Genomic DNA, 19,616 nt, shown 5'->3' with positions numbered 1-19,616 from the left:
TCTAATTCTCCAAGATTTCTCATTATTTTTCATTAGTTCAGTCCCAGGGTGGGAACCCATGAAAAAAAAAAGGGCAGACATTTCACAAAAGAAATATCCGCTTCCTGCTTTCCCCAGATCTGCTACTATCAAAATTGGGGAAGACACTGAAAATAATCTCTTGCATAAAATATTTTTTCTCAGAATGAAGAATGAAACAATTTTACAGTATTATTTAAAATCATATTATTATCACTGTACTTCAGTCTTGCTTTGGATAAATAATATATTTAAATAAAGTTACTTTATTTCAAAACTGATAGTTGAAATAATTACAATATCTAGACATAATTGGTCAAAATTATCTCCCATCTTCACAAACGTGCTGTGCTATCTGCTTTGTGATGGATACATATAGATCTATATCCCAGCCACACATAGAGAAGTCTCATGCCTCTCCAAAATATTTCCTCTTGAAACATGAGGTCCTTTATATGAATTACGAATCTCCATTTCCACCCCATTTCTGAGCTCTGTGCATCTTGTCTTCCTTGTGGTTTACAAGTCACCAGTGTTTCTTTTTATTCCTCCATTTCAATTTCTCATTTCCCTTACCCATCTTTAGAGACAAAACAACAGGAAAAAAATACATTATGAGCAAAATGTCCATAGCTGACTTGTTTTAGACATGGTAATATAAGATGGGCAAAGTTTGCAGGGAGAGTAAAATCCTTATTAGACCAACTGAAGGTTTTTTTTTTGGGGGGGAGGGAGGGGAAAAAGACATTTTTGGATACTCAGTGTGCCAGGTAGGTTTTTTCCAGTGTTATCTATTGGGTAGTAAGATATATTACTGCTGCAAGGCCTCATGCTTAATACAGGGGGTATTCACCATTATTCAAAAGTAAACAACCCATATTTATTTCATAAATATATTTAGCTGCATTTTCCTGTGCTGATTATACACTTCCAGTTCTCAGTGTAAATAAAGATGAGTTTTAATGAGCAGGCAACACCTATTAATATTTCATTCCCCCCCCCCCTTTCTACATCCTCAGAAATAATCTTTTTAGTTTTTCTGATCATGAAAGTTTCCAAAATGTAACACCTCATTTTGAATCATGACCCAGGGGAGACAGGAGAGGGACCCAGTCCCACTCTCCAGGCCTGGCGCTTTGTAAAATGAGGCTGTAAAGCCCACAGGGCATCATCGACCGGTACCTCGCACCCAAAACCCTGCTCCTTATCAGAGCTTCTAGCGCCAGTACCTTATTGAGAAATATTGGCCACAGCTTCACTTCAGACCCAGTCCAGCCCTTAGGGACACGCGTATCCCGTCGGGACAGGAAGGATTTAGCTACTTACTCAAAGTCGAGCATGTGCATCAATACCTGCTGCCCCAAGTGTTTCCTCAAGCCACGGCCAGGTCAGTGCCTCATAAGTCTTAAGTCAGCCAACATTAAAACTCTGGACAACGAACTGTGAAGTCTTAATGCAAACCTCCTTCGCAGAGGAAAGAAATAACACAGCTCACATTCCCAGCTCAAATATATGAGTTTTAGGTCCTAGTGGATCTAAAAACCTCGGAGAGTATCTAGGGCATGTTAACCCTACGTGTGCTTGCCCAGATGCTCTCAAAAGCACACCAGGCAGAGAAGTCCAGCACAGGCTCCTTCACTGCGTGCAGAGATTGCCTTCGTAACGTCTGGAAGAACTGCCTTTCCTGCCTTTGAAGCTCTCTCTGCCTGTGGTCTTCTCCTCTGACCCACCATGAACACAAACTGTCCAAGTCTCCTCGGGTGATCTCATTAACTCTGCCCCAGACGAGGACAGACCAATAATTCAAAGCAACTTGTGAAAGACTAATGGATTGAGCCTGACCTGCAACTTGATCGGCTGAACTTCTCTCATTTGTAATTATAATAAATATTGTTCTCATTTTTTAAAGGCGAGACTACCCTCTGCATGCACGAGCACACGGGCACGTTTCACCACTCATCTGCCTTTACAGGAATCCGGTTCCCAATTGCTCAGTGTGACCTTACAGCCATTAGCCCTTAGGACATAGCCATGCAAACTCTCAGATGCACCACCATATATCAACCCCAAATCAGGCCAGAATTGACACAACCATCAAACTTCCAGTTCAAAGCTGGTTCTTGTCTCAGCAAGGCAGAAAACTTAGGTCTGCCTGCAAAAGACCAGGCAGACTCGGCCCTAGATATAGCACAGCTACACCTAATCTGGTCTTGCAATCCATTCCTGAGAGAATACTAATAATAACAAAAAACAATAGATGACCAACACCCGGCACTTTTAAGTATGGAAAAAATAAAGGCAACGCAATTGTGTTGGGTGCTCTCATCCTCAAGGTCTGGGTGTGCCACGCATTGTGACTTCCCTGCTCCTCAGTACTGTGCTGCGTAACGCACCCGTTGTAAACACATTCGTTATTAATAGACCAAATTAGACTAAACTTTACCCAGAAAAAGTAGAGAATGAAGGAGTTTTATAGTTTGAGGTCATACACACGGTTCTGTCCTACTGTGAACACACAGCCTTGAAACAGTTTGACGTGAGCTGCTGTCCCGTGCACATTTATAGCCCATCGTGTCCAACCTTAAAAAATTTCAGGGTGCTGATGGCCAAAGAGCCAGCTGGAAATCAGTCCTTGGCTCTAAGCCTCGTTTGCAACAGGCAGGTTGGCAAGAATTGACCAAAATTTGACAGGTTAGCATAAATTGCAATTGTACAGAAGTCTGAATTAATTTTCAGGTACCTGTGCTCTTGAACATGGTTTTAAGGACGAAGTGAGTAAAGGCCCCCTTTGCAAATGAATATTCCTGCTTTCTCTCAATAAAAGAGCGAGTACAGATAATTGTTTTGATTAGGGAGAGATTTCAAGGGTAATTAAGAACAATCAATATGTGTTGGTGATAACCCAACTTTTTCCCTCGTTCTGAGGAAAACTGGACGTCACACTGCGGAGACTAACCTGAACCAGCTAGATACTGGTAACAGCTTATTGTTACCCTAGGGAGAAGATGGCCCGTGGATAATTAACATATCACCCGACCAAACCTCAGCTTCTTTTATGAATGAGGACAAAATGTATCCTTGCAAAAATATTCCCCTATGATGTCTTGAGACACCCTTCAACCCACCTGAAGACCAAATCTCAGGACTCCTTGCTTTACAGCTGGGTGATAAAAGCTCTACCCATTACACACACAGGGATGGAGAAAGACATGGCCCTGGTGTCCCACCTTCAGCAGGTTCCCATGGGCAGTGCCGTGCCCGGCTCCAAGAGATGTCTTTCAGCCCCACCATAGCGCTCATGCCACGTACTGGGCTCAGACTGGGGCTGCAGAGCAGCTCTGGGGCTGCAAACTGCCAGGGAAAGCAGGGTGAAGTCCAACCAAATGAGAGTCACCATGAGATGGGAGACACAAGGGTCTGTCCACAGAGTGACACAAGTGATTCATGACCACTCTGAAGATATCAAACAACAGGCTGAAAACCCGCTCCCAAATTTCATTTGCTTTTGTGTCTCCGTTGGGTCAGTAGTTCTTATTAGTGCAGCTACAAGCTTTATGAATTCTCTCCTCCCCCACCGCTTTGGTAGGACATCAGACACCCTCAGAGTGATCCAAAACCTGCAGCACTCAAAGGAAAACCATCTCCTGACTTCAGCTTTGAGCTGGTCCCTTGTATAAAGGCTCAGCCGCAGTCACACAATCCTAAGGCTTCATAAACTCAAGCCAAGCAGCATAAGGCCGAACAATAGCCCTTCCTTGTAATTAATACCTGTAATGTAAATTAATCCAGGCTGCCAATAGCACCTGCTGGGTAAATAAGAATCTGTGGCACTGTCACTGTCAAAGGGCCATGGGCATATGATGTCGTGGACGTGAATACAGGGAATAGAGGATCATTCAAGCAGGAACACTTAAAATGTAACCTGTTCTCCTTCAGAAATGTGTGGCATTCAACAGGGAACCTGACAGGTTTTATTCAGAGAAGTAAATGCAATCACTCAGGCACCTGCAATCACTACGTATTCCTGCCATCCTTGGTAACTCTATTTGGATCATGAAAAGAACTCTCGTTTTGTGTGTGTGTCCAATTTTTCAGTTATATGTTGACTATTTTTTGGAACATACTCTTTCCTGCATTTTTTAATAATGCCTCTGGTTTTTTTTCCTCTAAATGAACCTCTTCAAAGCTCACAGCTCTGCTGGGATTCTCTGGCTGGCCTGTGCTCCTCACCAAGAAAGAGGCTGAGTCTCCCCATAGCTTGGTAGGTTTTGATCAAAGCACCAACCATCCCCTTCAAATATGCTTCAAATGCCTCTACAGAGCTTCAACAAGGCAAAAATATGACAAAAGATAACTTAATTTTTCTCCAGTCCACATCCCACACATATCGCAGAGAAGATGGACATCCCAGCAGTGACCTCCAGTTCAAGAGAGAAAGGTAAATCCTCATGACAAAGATGAGAAAGCTCTCCAGGAGAAGATCAAAAGCTGAAGATGTTGCAGCAGAGAGAACGTGGAGGAAACTTGTTTGGTTACCTCCAAAAACGTACCAGACTGTGGCAGCAAATGGAGCATGAAAGCAAAGCACGAGACTAAGGTCTGTAACAACAGTGCCCAGGTGGTTTATAAAGAAGAACTACAGAAAAAAGGGGAACAGTGATTGAAGAGACATGACCAAAAACGAGAAGAGTACGGCACTGAACACTTAAGAGGGAGTAACTAATGTTTCTTTACAGGCACATAAAATCACCAAACCACATAATTATTCATTTGTCTAGTAGCCTAGAAAATATTAATACTCAGGAGTAAACACCACTGTTTAATCCATTTGAAAGAAAAAAAAAAAAAAAAAACAAAAAAACAACGACATTTAGGGCAAATGACTTGTATGTACAAAGAAAATCATATCACAATCTCGTTTCAGACCCTTGCGGATCCAGAGGGAGCCAAATGAATTCAGATAAATTTACATTTGCAGTTGACAGTTCACCTCAGCAGCCTGGGAATGTTTATCTTTCATTAATTATGGTTCAAGGGGAACTGCAACCTGAGATAGCTGAGCTAACCCTCTCCTCTTACAGATTCAGACCTGCCGCCTGGAAGGCATCCAACCCTTCACCCACGCTTCTGGCCTCAGCCCAGCTCCCTGCATTTATATGGACAGCCACAGAGCATCCAGCCTGTGCCACTCAAAAGTGGGCTTTTCTGTCTGATATAGGCGATGAGAACAGATGCATTTCTGACAAATGCCAGGTTAAATCTCTTCTTTCGTACTCTTAAGGCAGGAGACAATCTTATTCGTATTTGTCCTGGACCAAGTGCATGGTGAGGAGTTGGTCTATAACCCAAAACCACTTCTCCAGAAGAGCGAGGGCTCAGGACTAGCTTTTCGGCTGGTGAAATGCAAAGTAGCTCCAGCAATTTCATTGGAGCTGCACTGATTTTTACAGGCTGAGGGTTTAGCCCACAAATCTTTTCCTGCTAAGAGACAGGTGTTGAACAGGATGGAGGAAATCACGTGCATTCCTTTGAATCAGCTCTCCCAGGCAGGAGCAATAATAAATTCAGATAAACTGTTGTGTCATTTATAGATCTATTAAGATTGAATGGTTGACTTTCTCCTCGAGGGAACCTCTCGTTAATTGTGTATTGCTTTGACTCATCCACTACCTTCTCCAGACCCCTCCTGCCCCCTCGAGTGTCCTTAACTTTTCCATTTCACAAACTGAATGGATAAAAGAGCAGCAAAGGACTTTGGCACACACAGGCCCAGCAATAACTGGGTGGGGTTTTGGCAGAGCGTCTCCAGACGTTATCTCATTCCCCTGTAGCAGCCACCCTGGAGAGGTCTGCATTTATACAATGCTCCCACATACTTTTCTTGTCAATGGATATTATTTGTGCATGCTAACTCACATGCAGTATCCTTTAATACTTATATCATCAACATACTGGAACTGTTTTAGGAGGTCGTATCTTAACAGAGCAAAATTATTCAATTCAGGAAAAAACTGTCATGGTGTACTGTTTCACTGCTAACTTCAAACAGGATCTCAATAAAAATAACAATACTTTGCCCTCTGGAGCATCTATCAATGCTCAAAGCACTGTATTAATGTTGGTAATAAACTGTTTTTACCAAAAAAATGCTCCTAAGTGGTCATGTCAACACTAGTGCAAGAAATCTACTACTTATTCTCAAAAAGATGTGATACTAGCAAAAACAGAAGTTTCCCCTCTTGTGCACCAAAATATACCTCTCCTTTCCCTCAGACCTGTGACTAGTGGTGGGTGTACTTCACTTTCCATGCTCAAAATTAAGCTCCCAGAAAGGAGCGGTGCAATGGTGAGGTCATCGGGAAAACACAACTCGGTTTCCTCATTAGCACTTGCAGATAAACTGTTCACATACCACCTGAGGCTGGTTTGCTGGCTCCACTTTCACATCTCGATCATCTTCCCACTCACGTTACACGCACTATACATCAACACATGGCCTACACGCTGATATCAATTTGGGAGTACATGTCTGGTTTGCAAGCTGTCCTGGCTTCGTTTCAACATCATTAGCTTAAAACCACTCTGAAAAACAGGCACCAGTTCAATATGGATATCATATACATACAGTAAACTGGCGTAGAATTACAGCGAGAGGGTTGGCTTGTTTATGGAAATTTCCTGCAGGTCGTCACCAGAGCCTGAAGACACTCGACTTTATACACAGGACTGCAACCACATTGCCTCTTCTGATAGCACACAACGATACCGGCTACACCTTCTGGGATGGGATGCCTCTCATCTATGTGTAGCCATTTAATCTAATTTAAAGTAGTCATCACGGATCCTTCACTCAACCAATGAGCAGAGCTTCTCCAAATAGTGATTTATCCCACCCTAAGATGTCACGTCTAACACTGGAAGAAGGAATTACCTTCTGGAGGCACCTTGCATCTTCCTATTTTCCCTCCACTGACTACAAAGAAAACTCAAATTAGACTACACGATCACTTTTAATATGGCTGAAGTAATCTGAAAGCAACCCCGTCCTTTCTGACAAGGCACCAGAAAGCCAAGCTTTTTGGAAAACCCTTACTTTTGGGCACATCCATGGGATTCAGGCTGCCGATGAGGTCTCTGACGTACAGTCCATCCCCGTCCTCTTTGCTCAGCCAGTTGTTGCAGGGGAAGTAAAACCGGAGGTGAGGTCTGTTCATGTCGGTCACGATCACGCGGTCGAGGAACCAGCCCGCGTTCAGTCCGGTGTTATCGTGCTCAATCCTAGAGGAAGAACAACCCTGGATTTGATATTTTGATTACGACTGGCCACTAGCACTGTAATTTTGTGGAATATTTTATATTAGGCAAAGCTAGAGCAACTATACACAAAATGCCTGCTTATACCTGGCTATCCAAAGTGTTTCATAGGCGATTCGAGACAGCCAGCATGGCTTCACCAAGGACAAGTCCCGCCTGACCAACCTAATGGCCTTCTATGGAGTGACTACATCAGTGGACATGGGAAGGGCTACCGATGTCATCTATCTGGACCTCTGTAAGGCCTTTGACATGGTCCCCCACAACATCCTTCTCTCTAAACTGGAGAGGTATGGATTTGATGGGTGGACTGTCTGGTGGGTGAGGAATTGGTTGGATGGACGGGGCTCTGAGCAACCTGATCTAGTTGAAGATGTCCCTGCCCACGGCAGAGGGATTGGACTAGATGACCTTTAATGGTCCCTTCCAAGCCAAACTATTCTATGATTCTATGATTTATGGGCTTTTACAGGGTATTTTGTAAATAACAACATTCCTATATATATGTATGTGTGTGCAGATACCATAGGTGATATGTGGGCTACTGCCTGCAAGGGAATGCACACAAACACACACGCACCTGCATCTTCATTCAACATACGCATTCATTCACCTTACACTGCATATCTAAAATATAAGTGACTCTCGTCATGCTCCGTATCCCTTCCGCTCTTTTCTCTTCTTACTTTGTTTTATCCACCTCTTCCCATTTTCCCAGCTTTCTTTGTACTATTTACTAATTTTTAATTTTATATAGGTCAGTCAGATGGTGGTTAAACATAATAATTATCACTTACATTACACTAATTTAGCAAAAGAGGATAGAGTACCCCATTTACCTCTGTCAGGACATAAAAACCATCCTAAACACCTTCCCCTGTGATTGCGTATGACAGAAATACAATTCTTGGTGGGGAGCATGGATAGTTATAAGTAATACCATAGGTGATTTCACGCTTCAGTTAAAATCTTAGGCAGTAAACAACCTTTTACCACCCCTTAACTTCACCTTGATAAGACCACGTTAACGAATAATGAATAAAACATGGCAACGCTAAAGCCTCTGCAGCCTGTCATTCATTAGCAGCTTGCGGAGCAGGTACCGTGGTAGTAACGTTGCGCGAGTACCTTATTTTCTTTATTTGTCCGACGTTGTTGGTTTTTACTCGGAACACATCTGTTTTGCTCCTCTCAAAGGCCGTGCTGCTCCTGTAATACACATGGTAAGAAAATAGCAACCTTATCAGCAAGCACACCTCATGGCCTGACAGAGCTCTAGTATTTAAGGATGAAGAAATGTCATTTCTAGCACTGGATACTTTTCAATGTCCTCTTTCCCATGACAAGTTTCAGGTAGCTCTAAGTACCGACATTTAACAGGCTTTTTCCCTTCTCGAGCTCTAAGAGTCCTTCCAGAAACTGAGACGGAAGCTTTGGGGGAAATGCAATGCTGGCCCAAGCAGATGCAAACCTTGGATCACATTCCATATCGCCTCCAAGAATAAAACATGACAAAGGTTTTTCAAAATTCTCAGCTAAATTGCCCATAGAGGTAAGAGCTAGGGGAGCTTGTAAGACTTTCCCATCAGCAAGTTTTCAGAGGTGTCTGAAAATAATCTTTGGTGAAGATATTTCAAGGCGGTGCCAATGAAGCAAAAATTACATGAAGAACTCCGACTCTTTGGTAACACCTCATCTGTGGTTCCTCAACTCTGCTAGCCCACCCATCAGTTGCTAAAATATAGAAGTAACAGCAAAAAACATGGGATGTTTTCAGCTGCTCCCCTCCGGGGTGGCTGGAAAGTGCTTGTTAGGAATGGTCGAGTCAGAGCTTTGTTTTGCCCTTATCAACCAGCCCTTGTTGGCCAACCAACATAGAAGACCCTGGTGAATCTGGACCCCTGCAGATCCACCTCAGTTGCTTTACAGGGCCTCAATATGCTTTTCATCTCTGTTTCCCACTCCCAGATGTGTTCTCTCCTGCCATCCTCGCTCCCGGGAATCGAGTGGACCTGCTCTTGGTGATGGAGCAAAGGGGTTCCATAGCCCAGTGAGGTCCCTATGGAGCCACAGATCTGCCCAAAGCTCAGCCAGAGATAAAAGCATCCAACCACATCAAAGGTTTCTTTCCACACCCATCTTCAGACATTTTTTTAACAACCGCTGCAACTTCCTTTGCAGCTTTCTCCTACGATTTGTATCTCATTCAAAGCAAAACGACAGGGACTAGTTTGATTTTTTTGTAAAGCGTTAAGTGTGCAGTTTGTATTTCACAGGTGCAAGTGGAAGGCAACATAAAGTATATTGGGCCAGGTCAGGGGATGTAGAATTTAATTCCCAGTTCTGCCTCCAGCCTGTGGTGTGATCTTTGGCAAGCACCTCCATCTTTTTCAAACTTGTATTTTCCACAAAAACGCTATGAATAACATCAAGATAAAACCCATCCTTGCTCTGAAGACACAGCCTCTCCTACCTGCCCTCCCTGATGGACCCCATTTCACTTGGGCTGCTAAGCATTGCTACAGATGATTAAACACAGCAAAATTCAGAAGTCGTATTAAAACGAACAATGCACAACCACAGCACTTCAGCAGCATAAAGCCACAGTGACAAGCAGCTTGTACTCAGAAAGTTAATGAATATTAATAATCTGAGCAAGGGAGTTCGGTTTTGCTCAGCTCTCTTCTCCACATCATTGAAGGATCGGCATGCGCCTTTGTTTAAAGGTTATTTTGTGTGTTCTGCAAGTGCGTGCGCAACCCTCCTCCTCTTCCATTCTGCTATTTCAGATACCGCGCCAGGAGCATCGCCACTACATGAAAAGGCTAAAACGGTTAACCTTGCCGTGAAGACAAGAGACAATTAAATCCAGCCCAGCCTCCCCAACCTGGCTGTCGGAGAGAAAACAGTCAGCGACTGCGAGGCAATTAGTTTGTCAGGCTTGGGCGAGCATCGTAATGACAGCGGCTTCTCCCCACGTCGGCTCTGGAGATCGTCGCCGCGCTGCAGACTGCTGGAGAGATGGTACAAAAGTGTTAAGTGAGACTAATTAGCCCAAAGCTTTCAGCGCACCGGTCCTGGTGGCTACTGGTTTATGGCAGTCCCGCCACAGTGCTGGGCTGTTTCGATTGCTGGGATGGTGGGAGAGCGGTGGGGAGGAAACCTGGTGTTGGAGGAGCACCAAGTGGGTATCCAAAAATGCCCACCGAGGAGATGCTTCATGCATCTTGAAAGAGCTTGGGGAAGCACTGGGAAACATGACTGTGGTCCAGGAGTCAAACTCCTGGGAAGTCTTGCTGTCGAAAGGTAGGAAGAATTTGACAAGTCTTTTCCCTTGAGATGCATATGCAGCATCAACAGCACAAAAAAAAAGGAAAAATGCAATCCTTCCTTCTATCATTTTTCTAGCATTGTCAATTAAGTGGGAAAAGAGAGAGTGAGGGAATATCCCATGGTGAATGGCTATGCTGAAGTTTATCCAAAAAAAAGAAAGAGAGAGGGAGAAGGAGAAATTACAGCTGGGCTGTGTCAGAGTCTGGTCCAGGCTGGGGCCAGGGTAAGAAATTCATAGCCTCATTACCATAAGGAACTCGTTACACCGAACAATGCAGCACGCTGGCTTGCACAGCTCCGGTGACAAATAAAGGAGGGAAAAATTTGACTTGGAAATTGCAGCACTAAATTTTTAATGTTCAGGCTTGACTGGATTCAGACCCAGGGACTGGGCATGGCTAGCCATAAGCAAACACTTAAAGATCAGCAGAATTGCACTTGGAGCCCTATCGTTCGGCTGGGATATCAGGCTAGGGCAACTTCAGAAATATGTTTCGATCAGTTTTTTTATTTCACATATTTAATTGGCTTTAGCAGCTCTATTTTTTATAGCCCGTTGTAGTGTTTTCCCCAATTGCTTTGTAAGAAACATCCAAGAAACTTCACCAAAGATCAGTATATGAAATTCTCAAATATTTTTTGTATCTGAAGCCCTTTTCAGATTCTTTTGGCTGGATGATTGCCTGCAGGTTGCCCTGCTCGTGGTACTGCAAATGTCCAATGATTTAGAGCACTATGTCCCCTGGTTGGGTAAGTCTCATTGCTAAAAAGCACCACAAGAACTGGTGCATATTTGAGCGTAGTATTTATAAATCCCTGCCTGCATCTCTTCTTTTGGCACAGACCACAGAGCCAGTGCCATGAGAGTTTCGCTACTACTTGGTACGTTGACAAAAAGAAACTATCAATGATGCAATTTTAAATGCAAAAGTACGTAAAATAAATATTTGCACTAGTAAATCACCTTTTTTTTTTTTTAAATAAAGGGGAATTTACAAGAGATAATCCCACCACCTAAATGAAAGTCATATTTGAAATTGAAATTTTGAATATTTGTAGAAAATAGTCTTTACTTCTGATCAGCTAACAGCACCCTTTCCAGAGCTCTTAGGAACAGAGGGAAAACTGGGTACTGATCACAGCAGAGTCATAAAAATAATAACCACAACCTTTAGCAGTGATGGAGTAACCTGAACTAATTTAGCTTTGAATCACTGCATTAATGTTCATTTAAATTGCCTTTCTATTAGGCGTTTTATCCGACAATGCTTTGTACACACAGAACCGCCTGCAAAAGCACCAGAGATGAAGGGCTGCACAGAAGCGCAAAGTGCTACCATGGATGTCAGTTCGAACAAAATTTTAACGACGCTCCATTAAATCATCAGAAAGAGTCAGTTCTTGGTGGCATCTCCCTGCAACCCTGCCCGCAGATGCGCCTGCTCCTGCCACTGACATTTAGCAGCAGCGGGAGGGAGTTGGGTACCGGGGATGATTTCAGAAGGTCGCACAGCAAAAACCATCCTACAGCCTGTCACTCACTAGGCAAAAAATAATGTTGTTTGGATCACCTTGCTATCTCACGGGAGGCAAGTTTCTCATGGACTAGGGGTGGACTGCATAGTTTTGACGTATAGAGGTGGCAGGGATGAGCGCTGGTCTACCCCTATTGTTTTCCTGGCTTGAAAGTACAGACAGCTTTGCTCATCCTCAGATCATCCAATATACATTATAGGCTGGGTGAATCTGTGTTATCAGGCCTCTGGCTAAGACGGCAGTTTGCCACAAGATGCAAAAAGATATTGGAAAAATGCTTACAATGTGTTTGCCTCATTCTTCTGTTTCTCCCTACGCATCCACTATGGATCACTCCTGGAGAGACGGCACTGGCCTGGATGGACTTACAGACAGCCTAACTGCAAAAAAACCCCATATGTTCAAACCATATTTACTCTTAACAGCATCATTAACCTCCTTCTTGGAGCAAGGAATACTCCAGGGAGTTTGGTCTGCAAATATTTTGCCAAGAGTGTTGTCATGAAGCTGACAACATCAGTCAGTGGGCGGCTGGAAATACCGCGTAAGGCAGCGTGCGTCCAAAAATACACCAGATGGAAAAGAAACCAGCCAAAGAATACAGCAACTGCAAACCTCTCTGTACCAAGGACATTATTTTCTTTTTCTACCGATAACCTGACCAGCAGAAGGAATCCTGCTTAAATAAGCACAGAAGAATTAGTGAAAAAAATGATCCCACTTGAAAGGATTTTTAATTGAATGAGAGAAATTGCTCAGGGGTGTAACAGCGTGATGACCCCCAAGAGCCAAACACCAGCCCAAAACCATGAAAGCCCGTGTCTGAATTTACCCTGAAATTTCATAAAGTGCCATAGGGCACACTGAAACAGCCCCCGCCTTATCCATAAGCATTCCCAGCACAGATTTCAATAGCCCTAACAGCACACGTTGGAGATGTGCTCCTTCACTTTGTACTGCATGGAGCAGCAGCATCTTAATATCAGTTTTGAATCTTTGGTGGCATGCTTTACATAAAGAAAATATGTATTTAATTTAGATAATCTTAGCTATGCTTTATATCTTTGTTATCTGTAGTTTGGTTGTTATTTTCTGGAGAAATTGTCTACAAAGCAGATAGTGCCATCGATAACAGTTCAAAGGTTGCTCAGCATTTCCCGATATTAAATTACATTTTGAGTTGCATCTACTTTGCCAAATTTGGGGGCAAATTTTACTTTGCTGAAAATTTCTATCCCATTCCCATGGAGAAATATTTCTGAAAATTTTAATGAGAATGAGCTCAGACATTTTTAAGACTGAGATTAATGAGTTGGGGGTAGAGGCAGGATTTTGAGCAAGGCAGAAAGATTGAGTTTGTTCCAGGAAGGCACCTTATACTCATCCCATGGGAAAACTGGCCAGATTTTACAGTCTGAAAAATGCTTTTGGCACTTATCAGCAGGGACCTGGTCTAGCGGCTAAATTCCCTTAAAAGTCTGCTTGTTTTGAGTAAATTCCTGTTTCTCCCTCTAAGGCTTGACCTTCCTTGAAGTTGGTACCACCAGCTGCTACTTGCGGAGCTGCAGATGGGTTATAATTTATACATTCACCAAGTCTACCAGCTCTTATCTTTGGGTTCTTCAACACCCAACACTGTCTAAGCCCCCTCTCCGGTGGTTTTATTCCTGAAATGCTAGACACAGGCTAGCCGATAAGCCTGAGCAAGAGAGAGAAGAATTTTCCCACTTTGTTTCTTTTTCAGAAGCGAATATGGACTCCGAAGTGTGCTGTCACTTAATGCTGCCCCAGATTAAGCCTTCAGAGCGCGGTGTAAATGCTGCAGATTTGTACGGGCATAAATCAGAGTACGGTTAGATACATAAGCAGCTTTAAAATAGGAAACATCCCTTGGCATTAAAGGAAAGGTATTGCAACTCATCCCTGAAGAAGTGCTTCAGCAGCGATGCGAGAAGTCTTCCTCCACTGCACTTGGGGTTCGTTTGCTTCCTGAACAGTTCTATACCAACTTTCTAACACTTCCTAACTTATTATATTAACTATTCAGAGTAAATAAGCTTGCTTCCCTGTATTTGTTTATTTATTCCAGAGCAGTTAAACAACAAAATCAGATCTTCTGCAACTCGGTATGGTTTAGTTGTAGTAGAGCTACAAACATTAACATCTTCTAAAGACCATCACGTACATACTCTGCAATTCTTATGTATTTGCTGGCATTAGGAGCAGGAAAAGCTCTGTATAGTGACTCAAGACCAGGTAGAAGGGACTGCCAATTAAACGTATTTAGCAAAGGAAATAAAACAAAAATAAAATCCACTGCGCGGTCCTCAAATTCAGTAAGAAGCCAGCTGCCACTTACCAATTATTTCCTCTTTCTTTCAGATTGCTATAGCTGCTAAATCTTTTTTATCTCTTTTTTTTTTTTTTTAAGAAAAGGAAAAATCTCCCCATGAATATTTATCGCAGTTGTCACAAGCTGGACCAAGTAAGCATGACACTAAAAAGTGGAATCCTTTACACTAACAACAAATAAATATATTTGCTACTGAATTCTGTGAATGAGCTGGCAGCAGCGTTCCCGGCTGAGTTTTGCAATCGGTCCTCAGCCCCAGCGTGGTGGAAAGCACATGAGCAAGGAGAAATAAAACACTATGGAGGATCAGCACTGCTTGTTCAGCATTGGACCATGGAGAAGCAGCTCGTGCCTGCAAGAACAGTCTCAGCAACTGCCAAAATGCCACCAAGCAACGCCTTGGTGTCCACCCATGAGCCCGTGATGGAGCCCGTGGAAAGAACCTTATTTTTTCTAGTGCTTTTAGCTTCTGGCTGAGGTGTAGCTGGTGCAGGATGGCAGGGGGGATCTGGAGAGTTTTCTGAACTAGGTTTTTAAGCAGGATTTTGCTGGGACTGAGCAGCACTTTGCCAGCACCCATCCACCACCTCCGGCACTGGCAGGTAGGCATTACCGTCCCCCCAAACCTGCAGATTGCGACTGCAAAGGAGGATTTATTCCAGTCCCTCCCAACACAACTTGGCTAAACCTCCTGGCCTAAATAAATGCATCTTTTGGGACAGAATTTGGGTATTGCCACTTCCAGAACTGATGTTCCTCCTGACAAGTCATGATGAAGATTTGTGTCTGTTTTTCACAGTTACCTTATTGTTGGCAAATGTTATAAACACATGATATTTCATCAGCTTGCCATGTCTTCCTTTTTACCGTGCATGACAAAAAGATCTGAAATGTCATGTATTTCACTACCAGCACACAATCACAAAAGAAATAAGAAAAACCTATTCTAACCAGAAGCTGAAACGGTAGTACCATCTTTAGGCAATGCATGATATTTTAGCTTTCTGTCATATACTGGGAAATGTAAACCCCTATAAAATGTCATGCATTTGCAGTCATAAGTGAACTCGTGTAAACAATTAGTTGAAAGATGCATGAGATTCCATCCTTTTGCCATATTCACAAAGCTGCACAATCAATTTGACTATTTCATGGTTTGCTTCATATTTAGGAGACAAGACTATCAATTAAGCAGATCTGCAGGCACCCCTACACTCGGACTAGCTTTTCTCTCGTTGTTCCTCGATGGAGCACTGTAACGTGCCAGATTTTGCTTAGAGATGCAAAAATTTCACTGATATTTGGGAAACCCCCAGGGAAAAGCTATAGTTGCAGTTCCAACAGTCACTTCCTATGGGACCGGTTTTAAGAGCCCTGAACTGCAGAAGGTTGGCTTCCCGTGCCTTTCATCCTTGCTTACCAACACCTCAGCCATCTGCTCTCTGCAGCAACAGGGACCAAGCCCAAAATGCTAACCCAGGTCTGAACAAGCTCAGACTGCTGCTGCTGCAAGCTAAAGCCATCCCTGCGTGTCCCTTCTTTATTTCTTTCACAAGAAAAAGGTGATGAGTGCAGAAGGAAAGAGCAGGCATTCACCAGAGTGCCACCAAAGGTGACTTATACAACCGGTAGCTCGTTTAACGTCACAGCTGATTAAGAAATCTATTATGGAGATCTCCTGACTTCTTCTCTAAAGGACATACAGTATTTTTATTATTTTTTTTAGAATGTAATATTTGGATTCTTTCCATAGCCACATGCAGAAGAGCACTTTCACAATTAAATGGCTCTTTACGTAAATGCTGACCACAAGAAAACTCCCTGGAAAGCAGATGCAGCTTTGATGGCTTTGCCAAATACTACGAGGCAGGTTTTGGGTGCTAGAAGCTCTTCCCCCAGCAGAGCTGCTGCTGCTCCCAGCTCTGCCACTGGGGACCATGCTCCCAGCTCTGCTATGGGACCATGTCATCTTTTACCTCCTTGCCTCGGTTTCCTTCTTTGTTAAATGAAGAGAAATGGTATTCAGCTTTATAACTTCATTGGGATGTCTAGACGGAAATCACAGACGGAAAGCATTTTGTATAGATCTATCATATACAATCAGCAAGTTCTCCACAGTGTTCCTAGAGATGCTGGGGTAATAAAACGCCTTTGCCTAGCTCTGATTTCTGAATTTCAAATATGGCAAACAGGGCTGAAATTTCATGTATTTTCTTTACCATTCCCATATCATTTTCTTTACAGACTCTCATGTTTGAGTTGCTTCACTGGGAAGAGAAGCTCTTTTGAGGGTAAAATTTAAAATAGCTGCAGGTACCTCTTGTCGGTGCTGTAGAAACGGAGAAAATGTGAAGTTACCGTGTGACATTAGCACGTGTGACATTCTGAAGCACATTTTCAAGAAAACCAAAACAATAAGAACACCGAAAAACAGAGACACACAGCCTCTCCTAGACCCCATGGAGAAGGGATTTCTGATCTCTCTAAGTGCAATTGTCTGGCTAAGGGAAAATTACTACGTGCACAGCTGGGACTTTGTTAAGAGTCACCTTGCTTTCGTGGGAGCTGAGCACCTGCTGGCTCTGATGCTTACTTTTATTTTAAACAAAAAACGCTATTGAGAGAGTCAAAAGCCTCATAGTATGTTCTTACATGATAAAATACGGGTTCCGCTAAGTTCAACACAGCGATAAGAATTGAGAAGTTGCATCCAGAGGTTGGCATTAGCATCAGCTGGAGAAAAACAGAATAGTGCCACCACAACGGTGTGCAACCACAACGGTGTGCAACCAAGCACACAGCAGATAGGATGGAAACAGCCTAAATTGGGGAACAGCTGCAATTCTTCCATTTCTGCTTGCCTCAGATTACCTATGGCTGGGTGTGGGTGGTTATCCATCAACAACATTACTTCAAACCCACTGAGGTACTCTTCAGAAACATTCAAGGACGCTTATCTCCCTATACCTGACTTAGCAGGGAGACCTCAGTGGGATTTAGGCATGCGAACATGGTCCATCATGCCCACTCCAACAAGCGATGAATATTCTCAGCTCCTAAATTGGGAGGTTCTAATTTAAGCTTTTAGAAAAGCAAGTATCCCCACACCTTGCAAGTGTGAGCCTTACATAATACGGATCTGAACACACATTTCCACCTACAGAAAGGACTGCAGGTTTGCAAGGGATTTGGTAAGAAACATGCAACTGCAAAAATTCAGATTTCCCTGGAGATCTCAAAATACCTTTTAGATTTATCCCCTCAGCATCCATCAACACAATATTACATTTCATCAAAATGCAATAAAAGTTACTGAAGAAGAGGCCTCAAAGATACAGATTTCCTTCCAGATACTCACTTGCTTGTGAGATGAGTCTTGGGAGTAATCCCAAGCTCTCCAAAGAGAGTAACAAAGACATTGGCGTCGGTTCCTGCTCCCCGGACATCTCCTGTCACTGTCACCACCTCGTAAACTGTGGAAGGAGAAAAGAAAGATCAGGATAACAGGAGAAATCCCTAACCCTATACATTATAGGTCCAAGTCATCCTCAAACCTGAGCTGAAAAACAGACCCCAGAGACTGATCTCTGCACCCACCACCGAAAAACACCCAGCTCTTGGATAGATCATAGTCCCTGCTAAGGATCAACACAACTGGTGAAAACCATCACATCAAACTAAAACTGCTGCAGACACTTTACGTGGGCAGAGAGGGATTGAGTTAGGACAGATTTTGCTGAAAATAAAACAATTCTCTGTGAACACATCGCCTCCCCCACCATAATGCACGTGCATGTATTACATATAACAGATAAATTTATGCGAAGTGTTAAAGCTGTTGAGCCATTTTTCATTGATGCACACATTAACGTAATGTACGCTTTGCTGTTTGCTCTGATAATGTATTTGTATGAAGCTGAGAAATCACTACAGCCAGAAAGTTTGCATTTCTGCTGTTCTGGAGACTTCACCGAAGACTAAAATGGTAAATCATGATGAGAATAAGGTAGGAAAATGCTTAAATTAAAGTCTCAAAGCTCTATCAACTTATTTTTCCAAGTAGTAGATTGAGTGGTGACTTTATTACCACACACCAATATCTTCTCGGGAGACACACAAGTTAAAAACAGCCTTTTACTCAAGTGGACTAAGGCATGACAAGATCCAATGGCCAGAAGGTAAAGCTAGATAGATTTAAATCACGGTCAGACACATATTTCTTAACAGTGAAGTTAGAACAAGACTTAAGGCTTGAAAACAGGTTACCTTTCTGAAGGACAAGTCTTGCTTGGCTCAGTACAGGGAGGAGTTGGAAGAAATCATAAAACTTTGCCTATGGCCAGACCAACCATCCTGATGGCCCTTTTTTGGCCTTAGACCACGTGATGGTCATTAGCTAATAATGATATTTCAGGCTCAGACCTACAAGTTGGAGGAAAGGTTAAACTTTCATCATTTCATCTTGCACAGCCTGACTGCTAAGTATGTGATTTCTCAGAATTAATGCTGTAAAAATGTCCTTCTTCATGGGTGCATCAGAACGGTTAGGTATCTTGTTAGTGCCCATCTTTTCCTCGCTACATCACATATAAATTCAAGAGAGACAAAAACCGTATTGGGACTCTACTTTGAGCATCAAATGTTTTTTCCCCACTAACACTCTTACCTCAAAGCATCACGGAGAAGAAATTAAATCACCATTTTAACTGAAAAGCATGGAGACGGAGTGCTAGAGCAAAACCCAGGCCACTTACGTAAAACTGGTTAGAAACTACTCTTCATTTCCAGCAGCTCTTTTCATAGAATCATAGAATCATTAATGTTGGAAAAGACCTCTAAGATCATCGAGTCCAACCGTCAACCCACCACCATACCCACTACACCATGTCTTTTGCACTGAGACAGAAAAAACAACCATAATATTTTCCTAAACTCACATTTCCACGAATGTAAATAGGACAGAAAGGGGACTTTATTATAACAAACACAGTAAGTTATGATCTGTGCTCGGCTAAATTTTAAGAATCCCTTGGCTTGGCGTATTTCATTTATGGGCTCAAAG

The 19,616-nt window shown here is 42.9% G+C and overlaps 1 protein-coding gene across 1 annotated transcript in view; it reads right to left on the bottom strand.

Moving 5' to 3' along the window:
- Nucleotides 1-19,616, bottom strand: part of LOC142074997 (lipoxygenase homology domain-containing protein 1-like) — a 58,701-nt gene that overhangs the window by 22,740 nt on the left and 16,345 nt on the right. Inside the window, exons 2-4 of the mRNA XM_075135990.1 lie at nucleotides 17,913-18,027; nucleotides 8,461-8,541; nucleotides 7,112-7,296 (exon numbers count right to left, since the gene is read on the bottom strand). Of these exons, the coding sequence (XP_074992091.1) occupies nucleotides 7,112-7,296; nucleotides 8,461-8,541; nucleotides 17,913-18,027 (381 nt within the window). The remainder of the gene's footprint in view (nucleotides 1-7,111; nucleotides 7,297-8,460; nucleotides 8,542-17,912; nucleotides 18,028-19,616) is intronic.

This window comes from Calonectris borealis, chromosome W (assembly GCF_964195595.1).
Source record: "Calonectris borealis chromosome W, bCalBor7.hap1.2, whole genome shotgun sequence".
In the NCBI taxonomy this organism is placed as follows: domain Eukaryota; kingdom Metazoa; phylum Chordata; class Aves; order Procellariiformes; family Procellariidae; genus Calonectris; species Calonectris borealis.
This window is presented reverse-complemented; position numbering and strand designations above follow the sequence as displayed.